Here is a 20,122-nt window from a genome sequence, read left to right as displayed (position 1 = left end):
CTTCGGGATAGGCAAGGGCAACAACAATCCACTAGCCCGAGAACAACAAGGCTTGGCCCGAGCACAAACGTCACAAGACTGCACAAAGCCTCGTACATCTCGTGACAGGGAAGGCCACCAGAAGGATAATTCTTGGGTGACTGCCTCTGATGTTCATGCCTCTGATCTGGTCCGTGCCTTTCATAGGGCTCATCCTGATCGCCCTGGTGGTTCTGGTGAGGGTTCGGTGCCCCCTCCTTGAGGGGGGGGGTACTGTTGTGAAATTGGATTTTGGGCTCCCCCGGTGGCCACTGGTGGAATTGAACTTGTGTGCATCATCCCCTCACATCCCCAGCTTAACACAGACATAGCTTTCCAGTCAAGGACTGGGTTATGAGATTGCAGCCATGGCAATCCAAGCACCAACACATCATGTAGATTATACAGCACAAAAAAGCGAATAATCTCCTGATGATCCGGATTAATTCGCATAGTTACTTGTGTCCAGTATTGTGGTTTATTACTAGCCAATGGGGTGGAGTCAATCCCCTTCAGAGGTATAGGAGTTTCAAGAGGCTCTAAATCATACCCACAGCGTTTGGCAAAGGACCAATCCATAAGACTCAAAGCGGCGCCAGAGTCGACATAGGCGTCCGCGGTAATAGATGATAAAGAACAAATCAGGGTCACAGATAGAATAAACTTAGACTGAAAAGTGCCAATTGAAACTGACTTATCAAGCTTCTTAGTGCGCTTAGAGCATGCTGATATAACATGAGTTGAATCACCACAATAGAAACACAACCCATTTTTTCGTCTAAAATTCTGCCGTTCGCTTCTGGACAGAATTCTATCACATTGCATATTCTCTGGCGTCTTCTCAGTAGACACCGCCAAATGGTGCACAGGTTTGCGCTCCCGCAGACGTCTATCGATCTGGATAGCCATTGTCATGGACTCATTCAGACCCGCAGGCACAGGGAACCCCACCATAACATCCTTAATGGCATCAGAGAGACCCTCTCTGAAATTCGCCGCCAGGGCGCACTCATTCCACTGAGTAAGCACAGACCATTTACGGAATTTTTGGCAGTATATTTCAACTTCATCTTGCCCCTGAGATAGGGACATCAAGGCTTTTTCCGCCTGAAGCTCTAAATGAGGTTCCTCATAAAGCAACCCCAAGGCCAGAAAAAACGCATCCACATTGAGCAACGCAGGATCCCCTGGAGCCAATGCAAAAGCCCAATCTTGAGGGTCGCCCCGGAGCAAGGAAATCACAATCCTGACCTGCTGTGCAGGATCTCCAGCAGAGCGAGATTTCAGGGACAAAAACAACTTGCAATTATTTTTGAAATTTTGAAAGCAAGATCTATTCCCCGAGAAAAATTCAGGCAAAGGAATTCTAGGTTCAGATATAGGAACATGAACAACAAAATCTTGTAAATTTTGAACTTTCGTGGTGAGATTATTCAAACCTGCAGCTAAACTCTGAATATCCATTTTAAACAGGTGAACACAGAGCCATTCCAGGATTAGAAGGAGAGAGAGAGAGGAAGGCAGCAATATAGGCAGACTTACAAGTGATTCAATTGAAAGCACACTCAGAACTGAAGGAAAAAAAAAAAAAAATTTTCAGCAGACTTCTTTTTTCTCTCCTTTCTCTGCCAATTAATTTAACCCTTTGTGGGCCGGTCAAACTGTTATGGTTCTCAATGGCAAGAGAACATAGCCCAGCATACATAAGAACTAGCTCTTGGAAGGATGGAAACTTAAACTGACCATGAACTAAACCTGCCGCACAACTAACAGTAGCCGGGTAGCGTGCCTGCGTTTTATCCCTAGACGCTCAGCGCCAGCCGGAGGACTAACTAATCCTGGCAGAGGAAAATATAGTCCTGGCTCACCTCTAGAGAAATTTCCCCGAAAGGCAGACAGAGGCCCCCACATATATTGGCGGTGATTTTAGATGAAAATGACAAACGTAGTATGAAAATAGGTTTAGCAAAATCGAGGTCCGCTTACTAGATAGCAGGAAGACAGAAAGGGTACTTTCATGGTCAGCTGAAAACCCTATCAAAACACCATCCTGAAATTACTTTAAGACTCTAGTATTAACTCATAACATCAGAGTGGCAATTTCAGATCACAAGAGCTTTCCAGACACAGAAACGAAACTGCAGCTGTGAACTGGAACAAAATGCAAAAAACAAACAAGGACAAAAGTCCAACTTAGCTGGGAGTTGTCTAGAAGCAGGAACATGCACAGAAAGGCTTCTGATTACAATGTTGACCGGCATGGAAGTGACAGAGGAGCAAGGTTAAATAGCGACTCCCACATCCTGATGGGAACAGGTGAACAGAGGGGATGATGCACACAAGTTCAATTCCACCAGTGGCCACCGGGGGAGCCCAAAATCCAATTTCACAACACCCTTCCCCGCTGCGCTTCTGTCCTTGCTCTGCATGGCACTTTCCCAGGTTGGGTCAGTGACTTCATTGTCCATCACCTCTTCTTCCACTTCCGCACTCTGGTCCTCCTGACTTTTTGACTTAACATAACTTGTTGGCAACTGTGTCTCATCATCATATAACTCTTGAAACACTAATTGACGTTCCCCACCATCGTCTTTTCTGACTGTGGCTGCTCAAATATTGAACACACGATCTCCTCATGTCCCTCTTGAAACGTACAGGGTAATAGGCCAGAATCAATAGATGGAAATATATAGAGCTCCTCGGAGTATCCGAGTGTGGGATCACTTGTCACCTGAGACTCGCCGTGGTGGAAGGAAGGAAGACCAGGTTGAGGATTGTGTGGGTCAGACTCTTGGCTAATGAGATTGGACCGTGTGGAAGACAGGGTGGTGCTGGGAAAAATACTAGAAGCATTGCATGCTATCCAACCAACCATCTGTTCGCACTGTTGTGGCTTTGAGAGTGGTGTCCCGCACCACCGGAAGCGGGGTCTTGTGGATGAGCGAGTTTCTTGTGCTCCTGTAACAGGCATAGTTTCCCTTGGCCCACGGCCTCAGCATGCTCTATCAGCAGAACGTCCACTTCCCCGTCCCTTACCGCACGCCTTGCACATTTTAAATTAGGTATACAATATGCAGTGAGGAAAATAAGTATTTGACACACTGATGAATGGAGAGGTCTGTAATTTTTATCATAGGTACACTTTACCTGTGAGAGACAAAATCTAAAAATAAAAACCAGACGATCAAATTGTATGATTTTTAAATAATTGCATTTCATTGCATGAAATAAGTATTTGATCACTGACCAAGCGGCAAGAATTCTGGCCCTCTGACCTGTTAGTTTTTCTGTAAGAAGCCTCCTACTCTGCACTCATTACCTGTACTAATTGCACCTGTTTGAACTCATTACCTGTATAAAAGACACCTGTCCACACACTCAATCACACTCCAACATCTCCACCATGGCCAAGACCAAAGAGCTGTCTAAGGACACCAGGGACAAAAAAATTGCAGACCTACACAAGGCCGGGATGGGCTACAGGACAATAGACAAGCAGCTTGTTGAGAAACCAGTAACTGTGGGCGCAATAATTAGAAAATGAAAGAAACGCAAGATGACTGTCAATCTTCCTTGGTATGGGGCCCCATGCAAGATCCCGCCCCGTGGGGTAAGGATGATTCTGAGAAAGGTCAGGAATCAGCCCAGAACTAAACGGGAGGACCTGGTCAGTGACCTGAAGAGAGCTGGGACCACAGTGTCAAACATTACTATTAATAACACACTACGTCATCATGAATAAAAATCCTGCAAGGCAGGCAAGGTCCCCATGTTCACACCATCACATGCCCAGGCCAGTTTGAAGTTCGCAAATTACCATCTGGATGATTCAGAGGAAGCATGGAAAAAGGTTACGTGGTCAGATAAGACAAAAATAGAACTTTTTGGCATCAACTCCACTTGCCATATTTAGAGGAAGAAGAAGAAGGAGTACAACCCCAAGATCACCATCCCAACTGTGAAGCATGGTGGGGGAAACATTATACTTTTGGGCGTGCTTTACTGCAAAGGTGACAGGACAACTGCACTGTACTGAAGACAGGATGGATGGGGTCATGTATCGTGAGATTTTGGCCAACAACCTCCTTCCCTCAGTAAAAACATTGAAGAAGGGTCATGGCTGGGCCTTCCAGCATGATAATGACCCGAAACACACATCCAGGGCAACTGAGGAGTGACTCTGTAAGAAGCATTTCACGGTCCAGGAGTGACCTAGCCAGTTTCCAGACCTGAACCCAATAGAAAATCTTTGGAGGAGCTGAAACTGAATGTTGCCCAGCGACAGCGCCGAAACCTGAAAGATCTGAAGAAGATCTGTATGTAGGAGGGGGCCATAATCCCTGCTGCAGAGTGTGCAAACCTGGTCAAGAACTACAGGCAACGTCTGACCTCTGGAATTGCAAACAAAAGGTTTTTCGACCAAATATTAAGTTCTGATTTTTTATTGTATCAAATACTTATTTCATGCAAATTAATTATGTAAAAATCATACAAAGTGATTTTCTGGATTTTGCTTTCAGATTCGGTCTCTCACAGGTGAACTGTACCTACCATAAATATTACAGATCTCTCCACTCTTTGTAGGTGGGAAAACTTGCAAAATCTGCAGTGCATCAAATACTTATTTTCCCAACTGTATGGCTGCAAACGTTCCAGTATTAATAGAGAAAAGAAAATATATAGCCCTGAAAAGGATGTTTGTTTTTAGGTTTCAGCAGCAGTATACCTATAGAAGGATTGTAAGGCAATAAACCCTGCCTATATGCCTCTATTCCAAAACTATCCCTCCTCCACCAGCTATTCCTACACTGAATGCAGGCAATAGTGGTTTTACTAGAGAAAGGACAGCACGTAGCCCGGAAAAGGACTTTTCTTGTAATGGTGCCGCAGTTCTGCAATAGCAATTGCACACTGCCTAAATGCCTGCTATAAAATAAGTAGGATACTTAACGCAAGAGCTGCGAGGCCGCTCTCCCTCAAGATCAATATGGGTACCATGAGGTCATCAAAAAGGCCCTGACAAAGAAGTACCGTCCAACGTGGACCTCATGATAGCTACAGTAATGTGGTGGATGGGCTCAGAACCAACTTCAAGCAGTGGGTCCAAAAACTGTCAGCTACTGCCTTTGAGGAATTGATGGACCTGATGGTTTCTTAATCTTTGCCCTGTGGAGATGTGACAATTCATGATGGACCAGGAGCCAAAAGAAGTCCATTAAGGCAGCATGGATTGCGCATATCTATGAAGCTAAACTGATGTGCAGATGCCAGCCACCACTAGCTGGAAAAGGTGTAAGCCAACAACCACCACCAATGCCCCTGGCAGCCGATCTTCAGGAGGTCCCACACCATCTTCTAGCACCCGTCCTTCATCTGACTCCCACCAGTGCTATACCTGTCATCAAACTGATCAGCCTTGACTGCTCGAAGAGGCAGATAAAGAGCCCCACATTCGAGGCCTAGGGGCCTACTGCAGCTTTTCTTTTTGTAGGGAGGGACGGTTGGGAGTTACCATGAAAACTTGCGACCGGTTACTGTGGACGCCACTGTCAATATGGCACTCAATGACACCGGCACAGAAAGAACCTTTATCCTCCCTTTGTTTGTGTTCCCTGAAGTACTCATCTCTGGGAAGACACTGACTATCATTGGGCTTGGAGGTCCTTGCCGTCCCTTACCGATGGTCTGGGTTTTCCTGGCTTGGGGTGCCAACCCATGATAATGTGTTTTGAGGTACAGGAGAACTCAGCCACGTCACGCTGCGAGGTGATGTTGCTGAGGGTTCCCTAAAAGGAGCCAGCATAAGTGCTAAGTGTTATAGGAACAGGGATGGGGATCATGAAGCAGGTGGTTCCGTGCAGCTGACCGGTATCACAATGGACTGTGGCATGGCTGGTGGTAGCTGCCTAATGATTAGCACTGCTCCTGAGATAACAGGGGAGGCAGAAAGTTTTACCCCTAGCCTGTGTGGATGGTAAGAGAGTGTCCCACAGCCGGTCAGGCTGAGGGAAAAGTGTTACCCACAGTATACAGCTGTTAGGGGCCAAGTGGTTTTCTAAACTGGATCTGAGAGGGGCATAACACCTTATACTTCACCAAGGTGATGAGTGGAAGACTGCCTTCAATACACCTGAGGGTCACTTTGAAAATTTGGTGATGCCGATCATTTTGGCCAGTGCTCCAGAAGCGTTTCAGAACTTCATAAATTCAATTTTTTCTTCTTTGTTTGGTAGATTTGAGGTGATATACTTGGATGAAATCTTGATTTACTTAGGTTCTCGTGAGGAGCGCTCAGGAGCATGTTTGACAGGTGCTTCAGGTTCTCCATGACAATCATTTGTTTGCCAAGCTAGAGAAGTGTCAATTTGAGGTGCAGCAGATTCAGTTTTTGGGTCATTTGGTTTCTTCTTAAGGTTTTCAGATTGAACCCGTTAAGGTACAGGACGTCCTTGATTGATACAACCTACTAATCTTAAAGCTTTACAGAATTTCTGAGAATTTGCTAATTATCGTAAGTTCATTAAGAACTTCAAGTCATAGTCAAATCTCTTACAGATATGACCAAGAAGGGTACTGCCTTTACCTCTTGGTCTACTGAGGCTGTTGATGCTTTAGCTGCTGTTAGGACAGTTTTTTCTAAAACTCCTGTCCTCCGTCAAACCAAGGTTGATTTCCATCTTCTCTGGGGATGGTTGCTGTTCTTTCACAGAAGAAAGACGGTTACTTTCATCCTTGTGCTTTTTCTTGGAAATTCTCGCAAGCAGAGTCCAGCTATGAGACAGGCGATCAGGAACTCTTGGCCGTTAAGAGAGCTTTCGATAAATGGAGGCATTGGTTGGAGGAGGCTAGGCATAGAGTAATGGTCTTTACTGATCACAAAAATGTACTGTATGTTGACGCCACTAAGTGCTTGAATACTAGACATGCCTGGTGGACCCTTTTTTTGCTTAGTCTCTCTGTGACATACAGTGGCATGTAAAATTTTGGGCACCCCTGGTCAAAATTACTGTTATTGTGAAAAGTAAAGCAAGTTGAAGATGAAATAATCTCTAAAAGGGTTATACTGTAATTAGAGATGACACTTTCTCTTTGTTTTTCGGGCAAAAAAAAAATATTGTCACTTTTTACATTGTAAAAATTACAAATGGAAAATGAGCTGATGCAAAAGTTTGGGCACCCTTTGAAATTTGTGTGCTCAGGTAACATTGACCAAAGTTTGAGACCTTAATTATTAGTAGTAATTAAAGTGACCCTGTCAGCAGAATTGTGTTCAGTGACTATAGACCGTGTCAGGTCGGCACCTTTACACTGATACATGGTGATGAAATCCGCCTTGTGGTTGCTGTGGAATCTGAATTTGTAGTTTTCAGGTACTGTGATTCTCGTGCTCTGGGGCGGCCTGTGGGCGGGGCTTCATGGGGTGCTCTGATTAGCTATTCATCAGTATGGCTTCTGATAGGTCACTGATCCCACCACTGACCCACCCCCTAGTTTACATAATGAATATTATATATATATCTTGAAAAAAAACCTTCTGCAGACATGTGCCAGCGGTGGCGCTGAAGCCTCATCGCATGTGTAATGAATTTTATACAAATTTGTTTGATGCAATCCTAAAGTTCCTAAACAAAAATCCATTTGCAAATGGCGCCGGTTGCACCTGTACAATAGTTACTATCAGGGTACATAGAGGATATCCGTTAGCTGCTCCTGCGCAGGTGTCGGCAGCGTCATCTTGCTAAAGAAAAAAAAATTGTCCTCCAAGATGGCACCGCGAGCGCCTGCACAATGGAAGCTATCTAAACTAGGGGGAGGGTCAGTGAGGGATCAGGGACCTATCAGAAGCCATAAAGATGAATAGTTAATCATGGCACCACATGAATCCCCGACACAGTCCTGCCCACAGCCCACCCTGGAGCACGAGCATATCATTGACTTTAAACTGAAAACAAAGATTACACAAGAACCACAAGACGGATTTCATCACCAGGTATCAGTATAACGGCGCCGACCTGACACTGTCTGTAGTCACTGAGCACAATCCTGATGACAGGGGCACTTTACGGCATGTTTGTGGTATTCCAATAAAATATCCATCGCACTGTATAGGGTTGAGGTCATGGAATATGCAGTCATCCTCAACTGCATCAATCTTATAAAATCATGTCATTATCAAACTGCAATACTTAGAGAAGCATTTCTATACTGGAACACTGATCAGGCTTCCATGCACAATAGGCAGAAAGTTTTGCAAAAGTTTGGGCACCCATGGAAATTTGTGTGCTCAGATAACTTTGACCAAGTTTTCAGACCTTAATTAGCCTGTCAGGGTTATGGATTGTTCGCGATCATCGTTAGAAAGACCAGGTGATGCAAATTTCCAGCTTTATAAAGACCCAGCCTCCTCTAACCTTGTGCCAAAAAACAGCAGCCATGGGATCTTCTAAGCAGCTGTCGAGCACTCTGAAAATGGTGGAGCCCGTAAAGCAGGAAGAGGCTATAAGAAGATAGCAAAGCGTTTTCAAGTTGCCCTTTCCTCAGTTCGACATGTAATTAAGAAATGGCGGTTACCAGGAACAGTGGAGGTCAAGATAAGGTCTTGAAGACCAAGCAAAATTTCAGTGAGAGCTGCTCATAGGATTCTTAGAGGTACAAATCAGAACCCCGCTTGACTGAAAAAGACCTTCAGAAAGATCCTTCAGAAAGATTTAGCAGACTCTGGAGTGTGATACATTGTTCTACTGTTCAGAGACAACTGCACAAATATGGCCTTCATGGAAGAGTCATCAGAAGAAAACCTCTCCTGTGTCCTTACCATAAAATTCAGCGACAGAAGTATGCAAAAGAACATCTAAACTAGCCTGATGCATTTAAGAAACTAATCCTGTGAACTGATGAGATTAAAATAGATCTCTGTGGCCACAATGGTCAGAGGTATCTGTGGAGACAAAAAGGCACAGAATTTCAGGAAAAGATCTAGCTAATCATTATACATGGGGGAGAGCAATCATGCTTTGGGATTGTGTTGCAGCCAATGGCACGAGGAACATTTCACAGGTAGAGGGAAGAATGAATTCAATGAGATTTCAAAAAATTCTTGATGCAAGCATAACACCATCTGTAAACAAGCGGAAGGTGAAAAGAGGAAGAGGATGGCTTCTACAAATGGACAATGATCCTAAGCACACGTCACAATCCACAATAGATGACCTGAAAAGGCGCAAGATGAAGGTTTTACAATGGCCCTCACAGTCCCCTGATCTGAACATCATTGAAAATCTGTGGCTACAAGTCAAAATAGCGGAGCATGGAAGACGGCCCATTAGCATCGACCCATTTTCTTTTATGTAATTTTTAAGATATAAAAGACGAAAATATGTTTTTTTCCTAAAATACAAAGTAAATGTGTCATGTGTAACTTTAGGCTTTTAGAGATCATTTCATCTTCAACTTGCTTAACTGTTCGCAATAACAGAAACATTTTGACCGGGGGTGCCCAAACTTTTACATGCCACTTTATCTCCATGGTAGTAAAAGCATTAAGGCTGATGCTTTATAACATAGTTTTGTTCCGGAGTTGAGGGATGAAAACCAGTCAGAATTCTTAGTGAAGGTAGTGGTGGTGGTGCTCTGGGGATTGATCTCAGACAGCGAACTGTGGAACCTCAGGGTAGCAGGAAAGTAGCATCCCCAGTCTCTCAGGGTGGTGGGAAAATGGCCACAGCTTGTCAGTGTGGTAGGAACGTAGTATCCCCAGCAGTGATGAGCGAACGTGCTCGGACAACGTCTTATCCAAGTACCTCGAGTGTTATCTGAGCATCTGGAGTGCTCGTATATTATGTTCGAGTCCCTGCGGCTGGTAGACACAACACATGCGGGGATTTCCAAACAAACAGGCAATCCCCACATGTGTTACGTCTGTCAGTTAGTTAGGGAACCCCCACATGCGTTATGTCTGTCAGTTAGTTAGGGAATCCCCACATGTGTTACGTCTGTCAGTTAGTTAGGGAACCCCCACATGTGTTATGTCTGTCAGTTAGTCAGGCAATCCCCACATGTTATGTCTGTCAGTTAGTTAGGGAACCCCCACATGCGTTATGTCTGTCAGTTAGTTAGGGAATCCCCACATGTGTTATGTCTGTCAGTTAGTTAGGGAACCCCCACATGTGTTATGTCTGTCAGTTAGTCAGGCAATCCCCACATGTGTTACGTCTGTCAGTTAGTTAGGGAACCCCCACATGTGTTATGTCTGTCAGTTAGTCAGGCAATCCCCACATGTTATGTCTGTCAGTTAGTCAGGCAATCCCCACATGTGTTATGTCTGTCAGCTAGTTAGGCAATCCCCACATGTTATGTCTGTCAGCTAGTTAGGGAATCCCCACATGTGTTATGTCTGTCAGTTAGTTAGGGAACCCCCACATGTGTTATGTCTGTCAGTTAGTTAGGGAACCCCCACATGTGTTATGTCTGTCAGTTAGTCAGGCAATCCCCACATGTTATGTCTGTCAGTTAGTCAGGCAATCCCCACATGTGTTATGTCTGTCAGTTAGTCAGGCAATCCCCACATGTGTTATGTCTGTCAGTTAGTTAGGGAATCCCCCACATGTGTTACGTCTGTCAGTTAGTTAGGGAACCCCCACATGTGTTATGTCTGTCAGTTAGTTAGGGAACCCCCACATGCGTTATGTCTGTCAGTTAGTCAGGCAATCCCCACATGTGTTATGTCTGTCAGTTAGTTAGGGAATCCCCACATGTGTTATGTCTGTCAGTTAGTTAGGGAACCCCCACATGTGTTATGTCTGTCAGTTAGTCAGGCAATCCCCACATGTGTTACGTCTGTCAGTTAGTTAGGGAACCCCCACATGTGTTATGTCTGTCAGTTAGTCAGGCAATCCCCACATGTTATGTCTGTCAGTCAGGCAATCCCCACATGTGTTATGTCTGTCAGCTAGTTAGGCAATCCCCACATGTTATGTCTGTCAGCTAGTTAGGGAATCCCCACATGTGTTATGTCTGTCAGTTAGTTAGGGAACCCCCACATGCGTTATGTCTGTCAGTTAGTTAGGGAACCCCCACATGTGTTATGTCTGTCAGCTAGTTAGGGAATCCCCACATGCGTTATGTCTGTCAGTTAGTCAGGCAATCCCCACATGCGTAATGTCTGTCAGTTAGTTAGGGAATCCCCACATGTGTTATGTCTGTCAGTTAGTTAGGGAACCCCCACATGTGTTATGTCTGTCAGTTAGTCAGGCAATCCCCACATGTGTTATGTCTGTCAGTTAGTCAGGCAATCCCCACATGTGTTACGTCTGTCAGTTAGTTAGGGAACCCCCACATGTGTTATGTTTGTCAGTTAGTTAGGGAACCCCCACATGTGTTATGTCTGTCAGTTAGTTAGGGAACCCCCACATGTGTTACGTCTGTCAGTTAGTTAGGGAATCCCCACGTGTGTTATGTCTGTCAGTTAGTTAGGGAACCCCCACATGTGTTATGTCTGTCAGTTAGTTAGGGAATCCCCACATGTGTTATGTCTGTCAGTTAGTTAGGGAACCCCCCACATGTGTTATGTCTGTCAGTTAGTTAGGGAACCCCCACATGCGTTATGTCTGTCAGTTAGTTAGGGAATCCCCACATGTGTTATGTCTGTCAGTTAGTCAGGCAATCCCCACATGTGTTATGTCTGTCAGTTAGTTAGGGAACCCCCACATGTTATGTCTGTCAGTTAGTCAGGCAATCCCCACATGTGTTATGTCTGTCAGTTAGTTAGGGAATCCCCACATGTTATGTCTGTCAGTTAGTTAGGGAATCCCCACATGTGTTGAGGCTGTGTAACAGCCGCAAATTCTGAAGCCGCAGGGACTGTCTAACAGCCACAAATCATGCAGCCGCAGGGACTGTCTAACAGCCACAAATCATGCAGCCGCAGGGACTCGAACATAATACACGAGCACGTCCAGATGCTCAGATAACACCTATGTGTGCTTGGATAAGATGTTATACAAGTCTGTCAGGGTGAGGGGAAAGCATTGTTATCACCCTGAGGAGACAGCCTACACAGAACACAGGTCATGGCTTCTGGACCCTCCTCATCTAGTGGGATAACAGGACCAGTTAGTGACCCGGTACAGGACCCAGAGGATCTCTGTGAGGTTGGGGTCTTAACAACACTTCTAGCTATCTCCAGCCAGGAGGTTCAGACTTTTTTGAAGGCACTGAGTGACCTCACAGAAAAGCCCATGTCCGAGTCCCAGAAGGAGAGAGCACCGTGGGATCCAGGGAGGGTGTGCCGTAAGGTGGGCTTAGATGACGATTTGACAATCAGTCCTCCATGCCACCTCAAAAAGGGGGGGTGTGATAGAAAAACTAAAATTCACCTGTCCAAAAGGGAGAAAGAGCTGACTATTCAAACTCTTTTTGAAGCAGAGACCCCTATGCAGGTTCACCTTCCTTGGGAAACAGGTAATTAAGTAAAATCCAGGTAGATGGCAATATCTATGCCGTGTCTCCTATCTACAGATAAAATTGTGACAGGAAAGAGAACGGTGATATTTCCCGCCGGGGACCGCCAGGGGCAAAGATATTGAAAAATGTTGGGAATCTAAAAATGTTCTAAGACTAAGACACATCCTATATCTCTCTGAGGTCCGGCCCAGTTATCAGTCACCAGTGTGGGTGTAACTTGTGCAGGTAAAAAGCCAGTGCCAATTACAACCATTGCCAGGAAGACACATTGCTGTGTAGGATCGATCCACGGTTCACTGGAGTTCTTCCCTCCATAAATCTGAGCCATTTCAGAGACATCAGGTTTGGTCATTTTCTATCATTATTGCTTTTTATTTTATATAATTGTATATGCTACATTGTAAAATCTGTTGTATATTTTTATAAAGGGGAAAAAACAAACACTGCCTACATTTCGGATTAAATATATAAATGTAACAGCTGTGTTCCTCTTGCTCTATAAACCGCACCCTGAAGCCGTACCCTGCGTGTAACAGGTGTCTAATCGACCTGTGAAGCAATGATTGGTGGTCGCAGATAGTAATTTTCTTGCGCTATTGTGGAGCTGGCGGTGACCGAACTGAGTTATATATATGTATTCCAGGAGTTGGAGTCGGTGCTGTATTCATCGAGTTTCCCAATAATCAGCATAGTAGCAATAGCAGCTGTCGCCTCGTTCACCAATCGTTGATCAGTTGAATATTGTCCTGCTGACTGGAGGCAGCAGAGTGCTGCTCCTTTGACAAGCAGAATAGTGATTGCAGCTCTGGAGGTGGCTGGAGATTGGTTGCCCTGTATTTGTATACTCTGCGGCCACCACTATGGGGCGCTCTGTGTCCAGTGAAGCACAGCATACAGCATGTATCTAGTGGCTGCTGCAGCTTTTCAATATTTATCATACATGTGACTATGTCGCAGTGGATTTGTTGCAGTGTTTCTGCGCCCCGTTAGTAGGTCCTTACCCTCCACTTTTATGGACAGGGTGATGCTGGCGCCCTTCTGCACCTTCTTGTTTGTGAATCTTTCCAGGAACATTGGAGGAATCAGCTTCTCCAAATCTGCAGGGTAAGACAAGATGGTGAGTGTGGCCCTCATACTCTGCAGTGTCCCCACAGCGCCAGGCAGGGCAGGATGACGACCAGAGGCAACAGGGGAGTCCACAGACCCCCGGAAAAATCTCACAACATCCTCTCATCTGTAAAGTGGCCCCTGGTGGGGACATCGCCCGCACCTCTGCACTCTCCTGATTGTTACGGATATATTAGACACCTCGTGCCTCACAAACATCGGTGATTCCCCCTATCATCAGAGTGTTATATGTAGCAGGCATCATGCGCCTCGTGCCTCGATGACATTGGGGATCATCGCTATCATCAGACTGTTATATATGGGGTATCAGATGCCTCGTGCCTCGCTGACGTCGAGGATCAGCGCTATCATCAGACTGTTATATATGGAGTATCAGATGCCTCGTGCCTCGCTGACGTCGAGGATCACCGCTTTCATCAGAGTGTTATATGTAGCAGGCATCATGCGCCTCGTACCTCGATGACATTGGGATCACCGTTATCATCAGACTGTTATATATGAGGCATCAGGTGCCTCGTGCCTCACAAACATCGGTGATTCCCGATATCATCAGACTGTTATACATATGAGGCATCAGACGACTTGTGCCTCGTTGACATCGAGGATCACCGCTATCATCAGAGTGTTATATGTAGCAGGCATCATGCGCCTCGTACCTCGATGACATTGGGATCACCGTTATCATCAGACTGTTATATATGAGGCATCAGATGCCTCGTGCCTCGCTGATGTCGAGGATCAGCGCTATCATCAGACTGTTATATATGAGGCATCAGGTGCCTCGCTGATGTCGAGGATCACCGCTATCATCAGACTGTTATATATGAGGCATCATGCGCCTCGTGCCTCACAAACATCGGTGATTCCCGATATCATCAGACTGTTATACATATGAGGCATCAGACGACTTGTGCCTCGTTGACATCGAGGATCACCGCTATCATCAGAGTGTTATATGTAGCAGGCATCATGCGCCTCGTACCTCGATGACATTGGGATCACCGTTATCATCAGACTGTTATATATGAGGCATCAGATGCCTCGTGCCTCGCTGATGTCGAGGATCAGCGCTATCATCAGACTGTTATATATGAGGCATCAGGTGCCTCGCTGATGTCGAGGATCACCGCTATCATCAGACTGTTATATATGAGGCATCATGCGCCTCGTGCCTCACAAACATCGGTGATTCCCGATATCATCAGAATGTTATACATATGAGGCATCAGACGACTTGTGCCTCGTTGACATCGAGGATCACCGCTATCATCAGACTGGTATATGTAGGAGGCAGGGGCGTAACTACCGCGGTCGCAGCGGTCGCAGTTGCGACGGGGCCCAGACTACTTAGGGGGCCCCATGGACAGTAAGCCGGAGAATGAAATGACCCATGATTGCACCCATTTGTGAGTGACCCGCAGCAGGGAGCCGTCACCGCTCTCTAATTATACTTACCTACTCCCGGCGCGGTCCCTGGAAGTCCCTGATTCTTCCAGCGCTGCAGATTCTTCCTGCACTGAGCGGTCACATGGTCCCGCTCATTACAGAAATGAATAGGCGGCTCCACCTCCCATAGAGGCGGAGCCTCATATTCATTTCTGTAATGAACGGGTCATGTGACCGCTCAATACAGGAAGAAGATGCAGCGGTGGAAGAAGCAGGGACGCAGCGCCAGGAGCAGCCTGCAGGTGACTGGTGGTGACTGGTGAGTATACAGCGCTGCGTAGCGCTGGGCGATATTTACCTCTCCTCGTTCCGGTGCGGCTCTGTCATCAGCGTCCTCTGGCAGTGACGTTCAAGGTCAGAGGGCGCGGTGACGTAGTCAGTGCGCGCCCTCTGCTGAACGTCAGTGCCGAAGACGGAGCCGCACCAGGAGCAGCCAGGTAAATATTGATAGTGCCGGGGGTCCTGAGCGAAGAGAGAGAGGTGAGGTGAGTATGTGATTTTTTTTTTTTTTTTATGGCAGCAAAAGCATAAGGGGCAAGTGGCTATACGGAGCAACTTGTGGGGCCATAACGCTTGTGCAGCGCCAGCACTATTAGGGGCAGTGGCTGTGCGGAGCATCTTATGGGGCCATAACACTTGTGCAGCACTATAAGGGGCAGTGGCTGTGCGGAGCATCTTATGGGGCCATAACACTTGTGCAGCACTATAAGGGGCAGTGACTGTGCGGAGCATCTTATGGGGCCATAACACTTGTGCAGCACTATTAGGGGCAGTGACTGTGCGGAGCATCTTATGGGGCCATAACACTTGTGCAGCACTATAAGGGGCAGTGGCTGTGCGGAGCATCTTATGGGGCCATAACACTTGTGCAGCACTATAAGGGGCAGTGGCTGTGCGGAGCATCTTATGGGGCCATAACACTTGTGCAGCACTATTAGGGGCAGTGACTGTGCGGAGCATCTTATGGGGCCATAACACTTGTGCAGCACTATAAGGGGCAGTGGCTGTGCGGAGCATCTTATGGGGCCATAACTCTTGTGCAGCACTATAAGGGGCAGTGGCTGTGCGGAGCATCTTATGGGGCCATAACACTTGTGCAGCACTATAAGGGGCAGTGGCTGTGGGGAGCATCTTATGGGGCCATAACACTTGTGCAGCACTATAAGGGGCAGTGGCTGTGCGGAGCATCTTATGGGGCCATAACTCTTGTGCAGCACTATAAGGGGCAGTGGCTGTGCGGAGCATCTTATGGGGCCATAACACTTGTGCAGCACTATAAGGGGCAGTGGCTGTGCGGAGCATCTTATGGGGCCATAACTCTTGTGCAGCACTATAAGGGGCAGTGGCTGTGCGGAGCATCTTATGGGGCCATAACACTTGTGCAGCACTATAAGGGGCAGTGGCTGTGGGGAGCATCTTATGGGGCCATAACTCTTGTGCAGCACTATAAGGGGCAGTGGCTGTGCGGAGCATCTTATGGGGCCATAACACTTGTGCAGCACTATAAGGGGCAGTGGCTGTGCGGAGCATCTTATGGGGCCATAACACTTGTGCAGCACTATAAGGGGCAGTGGCTGTGCGGAGCATCTTATGGGGCCATAACACTTGTGCAGCACTATAAGGGGCAGTGGCTGTGCGGAGCATCTTATGGGGCCATAACACTTGTGCAGCACTATTAGGGGCAGTGACTGTGCGGAGCATCTTATGGGGCCATAACACTTGTGCAGCACTATAAGGGGCAGTGGCTGTGCGGAGCATCTTATGGGGCCATAACTCTTGTGCAGCACTATAAGGGGCAGTGACTGTGCGGAGCATCTTATGGGGCCATAACTCTTGTGCAGCACTATAAGGGGCAGTGACTGTGCGGAGCATCTTATGGGGCCATAACTCTTGTGCAGCATTATAAGGGGCAGTGACTGGACGGAGCATCTTATGGGGCCATAACTTGTGCAGCACTATAAGGGGCAGTCGGCAGTGGCTGTGTGGAGCATCTTATGGGGCCATAACTCTTGTGCAGCACTATAAGGGGCAGTGGCTGGATGGAGCATCTTATGGGGCCATAACACTTGTGCAGCACTATAAGGGGCAGTGGCTGTGCGGAGCATCTTATGGGGCCATAACTCTTGTGCAGCACTATAAGGGGCAGTGGCTGGATGGAGCATCTTATGGGGCCATAACACTTGTGCAGCACTATAAGGGGCAGTGGCTGTGCGGAGCTTCTTATGGGGCCATAACGCTTGTGCAGCACTATAAGGGGCAGTGACTGTGCGGAGCATCTTATGGGGCCATAATGAACGGTGCAGAGCATTATATATGGCACAGCTTTCTATGGAGCATCTATGGGGCCATAATGAACGGTGCAGAGCATTATATATGGCACAGCTTTCTATGGAGCATCTATGGGGCCATAATGAACGGTGCAGAGCATTATATATGGGGCAGCTTTATATGGAGCATCTATGGGGCAATAATCAACGGTATGGAGCACTATGAGGGGGGCTGCGTTGTATTCTATGGCGGTTACCTTGAGTTGTATGGCAGGGCTGCGGGGGGGGGCCCCATTTGGAAGTTCGCACCGGGGCCCATAACTTTGTAGTTACGCCACTGGTAGGAGGCATCATGCGCCTCGTGCCTCGCTGACATCAGGGATCAGCACTGTCAACAGACTGGTATATGTAGGAGGCATCATGCGCCTCATACCTCGATGACATTGGGGATCACCACTATCATCAGACTTTTATATGTAGGGGGTATCATACGCCTCGTACCTCGATGACATTGGGGATCACCGCTATCATCAGACTGTTATAGGTAGGAGGCATCAGACAAATCGTGCCTCTCTGACATTGGGGATCACCACTATCATCAGACTGCTATATTTATGACATCAGGTGCCTCGTGCCTCACTGACATTGGGGATCACCGATCTCTGTATGAGGCATCAGTACTGACCTCTGGACTCCTCAGCTGATTTCTCTTTGTGCAGTTCGCCTGGACCTGAAACCAAATAAGGAACCAGAGATATCAACGAGGAGGGAACAGGGAAAATGTTCCGAATACTTACTAATTCATCCCCATATAACCACCAGACATTACTATACTATCCCCGTATAAACGTCAGACATTACTAATCCATTCATGTATAATTGTCATACATTACTAATCCATCCACGTATAACTGCCATACATTACTAATTTATCCCCGTATAACCACCAGACATTACTATACTATCCCCGTGTAAACGTCAGACATTACTAATCCACTTATGTATAACTTCCATACATTACTAATCCATCCACGTATAACCACCATACATTACTAATCCATCCACGTATAACTGCCATACATTAGTGATCCATCTACGTATAACTGCCATACATTAGTGATCCATCTACGTATAACTGCCATACATTAGTGATCCATCTACGCATAACTGCCATACATTACTAATCCATCCACGTATAACTGCCATACATTACTAATCGATCCACGTATAACTGCCATACATTAGTAATCCATATACGTATAACTGCCACACATTACTAAACCATCCACGTATAAACACCATACATTACTAATACATCCACGTATAACTGCCATACATTACTAATCCATCCATGTATACCCGCCATACATTACTAATCCATCCACGTATAACTGCCATACATTACTAATCCATATACGTATAACTGCCATACATTACTAATCCATCCACGTATAACTGCCATACATTACTAATCGATCCACGTATAACTGCCATACATTACTAATCCATCCACGTATAAACACCATACATTACTAATACATCCACGTATAACTGCCATACATTACTAATCCATCCATGTATACCCGCCATACATTACTAATCCATCCACGTATAACTGCCATACATTACTAATCCATATACGTATAACTGCCATACATTAGTAATCCATCTACGTATAACTGCCATACATTACTAATCCATATACGTATAACTGCCATACATTACTAATCCATCCACGTATAACTGCCATACATTACTAATCGATCCACGTATAACTGCCATACATTACTAATCCATCCACGTATAAACACCATACATTACTAATACATCCACGTATAACTGCGATACATTACTAATCCATCCATGTATACCCGCCATACATTACTAATCCATCCACGTATAACTGCCATACATTACTAATCCATATACGTATAACTGCCATACATTACTAATCCATCCACGTATAACTGCCATACATTACTAATCGATCCACGTATAACTGCCATACATTACTAATCCATCCACGTATAAACACCATACATTACTAATACATCCACGTATAACTGCGATACATTACTAATCCATCCATGTATACCCGCCATACATTACTAATCCATCCACGTATAACTGCCATACATTACTAATCCATATACGTATAACTGCCATACATTAGTAATCCATCTACGTATAACTGCCATACATTACTAATCCATATACGTATAACTGCCATACATTAGTAATCCATCTACGTATAACTGCCATACATTTCTAATCTATACCCGTATAACCACCATATGTTACTAATCCATCTACTGTACGTATAACTGCCATACATTACTAATCCATATACGTATAACCACCATACATTACTAATCCATCCACGTATAACCACCATACATTACTAATCCATCCACGTATAACTGCCATACATTACTAATCCATATAGGTATAACTGCCATACATTACTAATCCATATAAGTATAACTGCCATACATTACTAATCCATATACGTATAACTGCCATACATTAGTAATCCATCTACGTATAACCACCATACATTACTAATCCATCCACGTATAACTGCCATACATTATTAATCCATATAGGTATAACTGCCATACATTACTAATCCATATACGTATAACTGCCATACATTAGTAATCCATCTACGTATAACTGCCATACATTTCTAATCTATACCCGTATAACTGCCATACATTACTAATCCATATACGTATAACTGCCATACATTAGTAATCCATCTACATATAACCACCATACATTACTAATCCATCCACGTA

General features: G+C 45.7%; 1 protein-coding gene across 1 annotated transcript in view; it reads right to left on the bottom strand.

Moving 5' to 3' along the window:
• Positions 1 to 20,122, bottom strand: part of OBSCN (obscurin, cytoskeletal calmodulin and titin-interacting RhoGEF) — an 860,705-nt gene that overhangs the window by 350,163 nt on the left and 490,420 nt on the right. Inside the window, exons 69-70 of the mRNA XM_077269354.1 lie at positions 18,007 to 18,051; positions 13,482 to 13,577 (exon numbers count right to left, since the gene is read on the bottom strand). Coding sequence (XP_077125469.1) covers positions 13,482 to 13,577; positions 18,007 to 18,051 — 141 coding nt within the window. The remainder of the gene's footprint in view (positions 1 to 13,481; positions 13,578 to 18,006; positions 18,052 to 20,122) is intronic.

This window comes from Ranitomeya variabilis, chromosome 6 (genome assembly GCF_051348905.1).
Source record: "Ranitomeya variabilis isolate aRanVar5 chromosome 6, aRanVar5.hap1, whole genome shotgun sequence".
Taxonomy (NCBI): domain Eukaryota; kingdom Metazoa; phylum Chordata; class Amphibia; order Anura; family Dendrobatidae; genus Ranitomeya; species Ranitomeya variabilis.
Note: the sequence above shows the minus strand (reverse complement) of the source record. Positions and strands in the feature narration are given on the sequence as shown.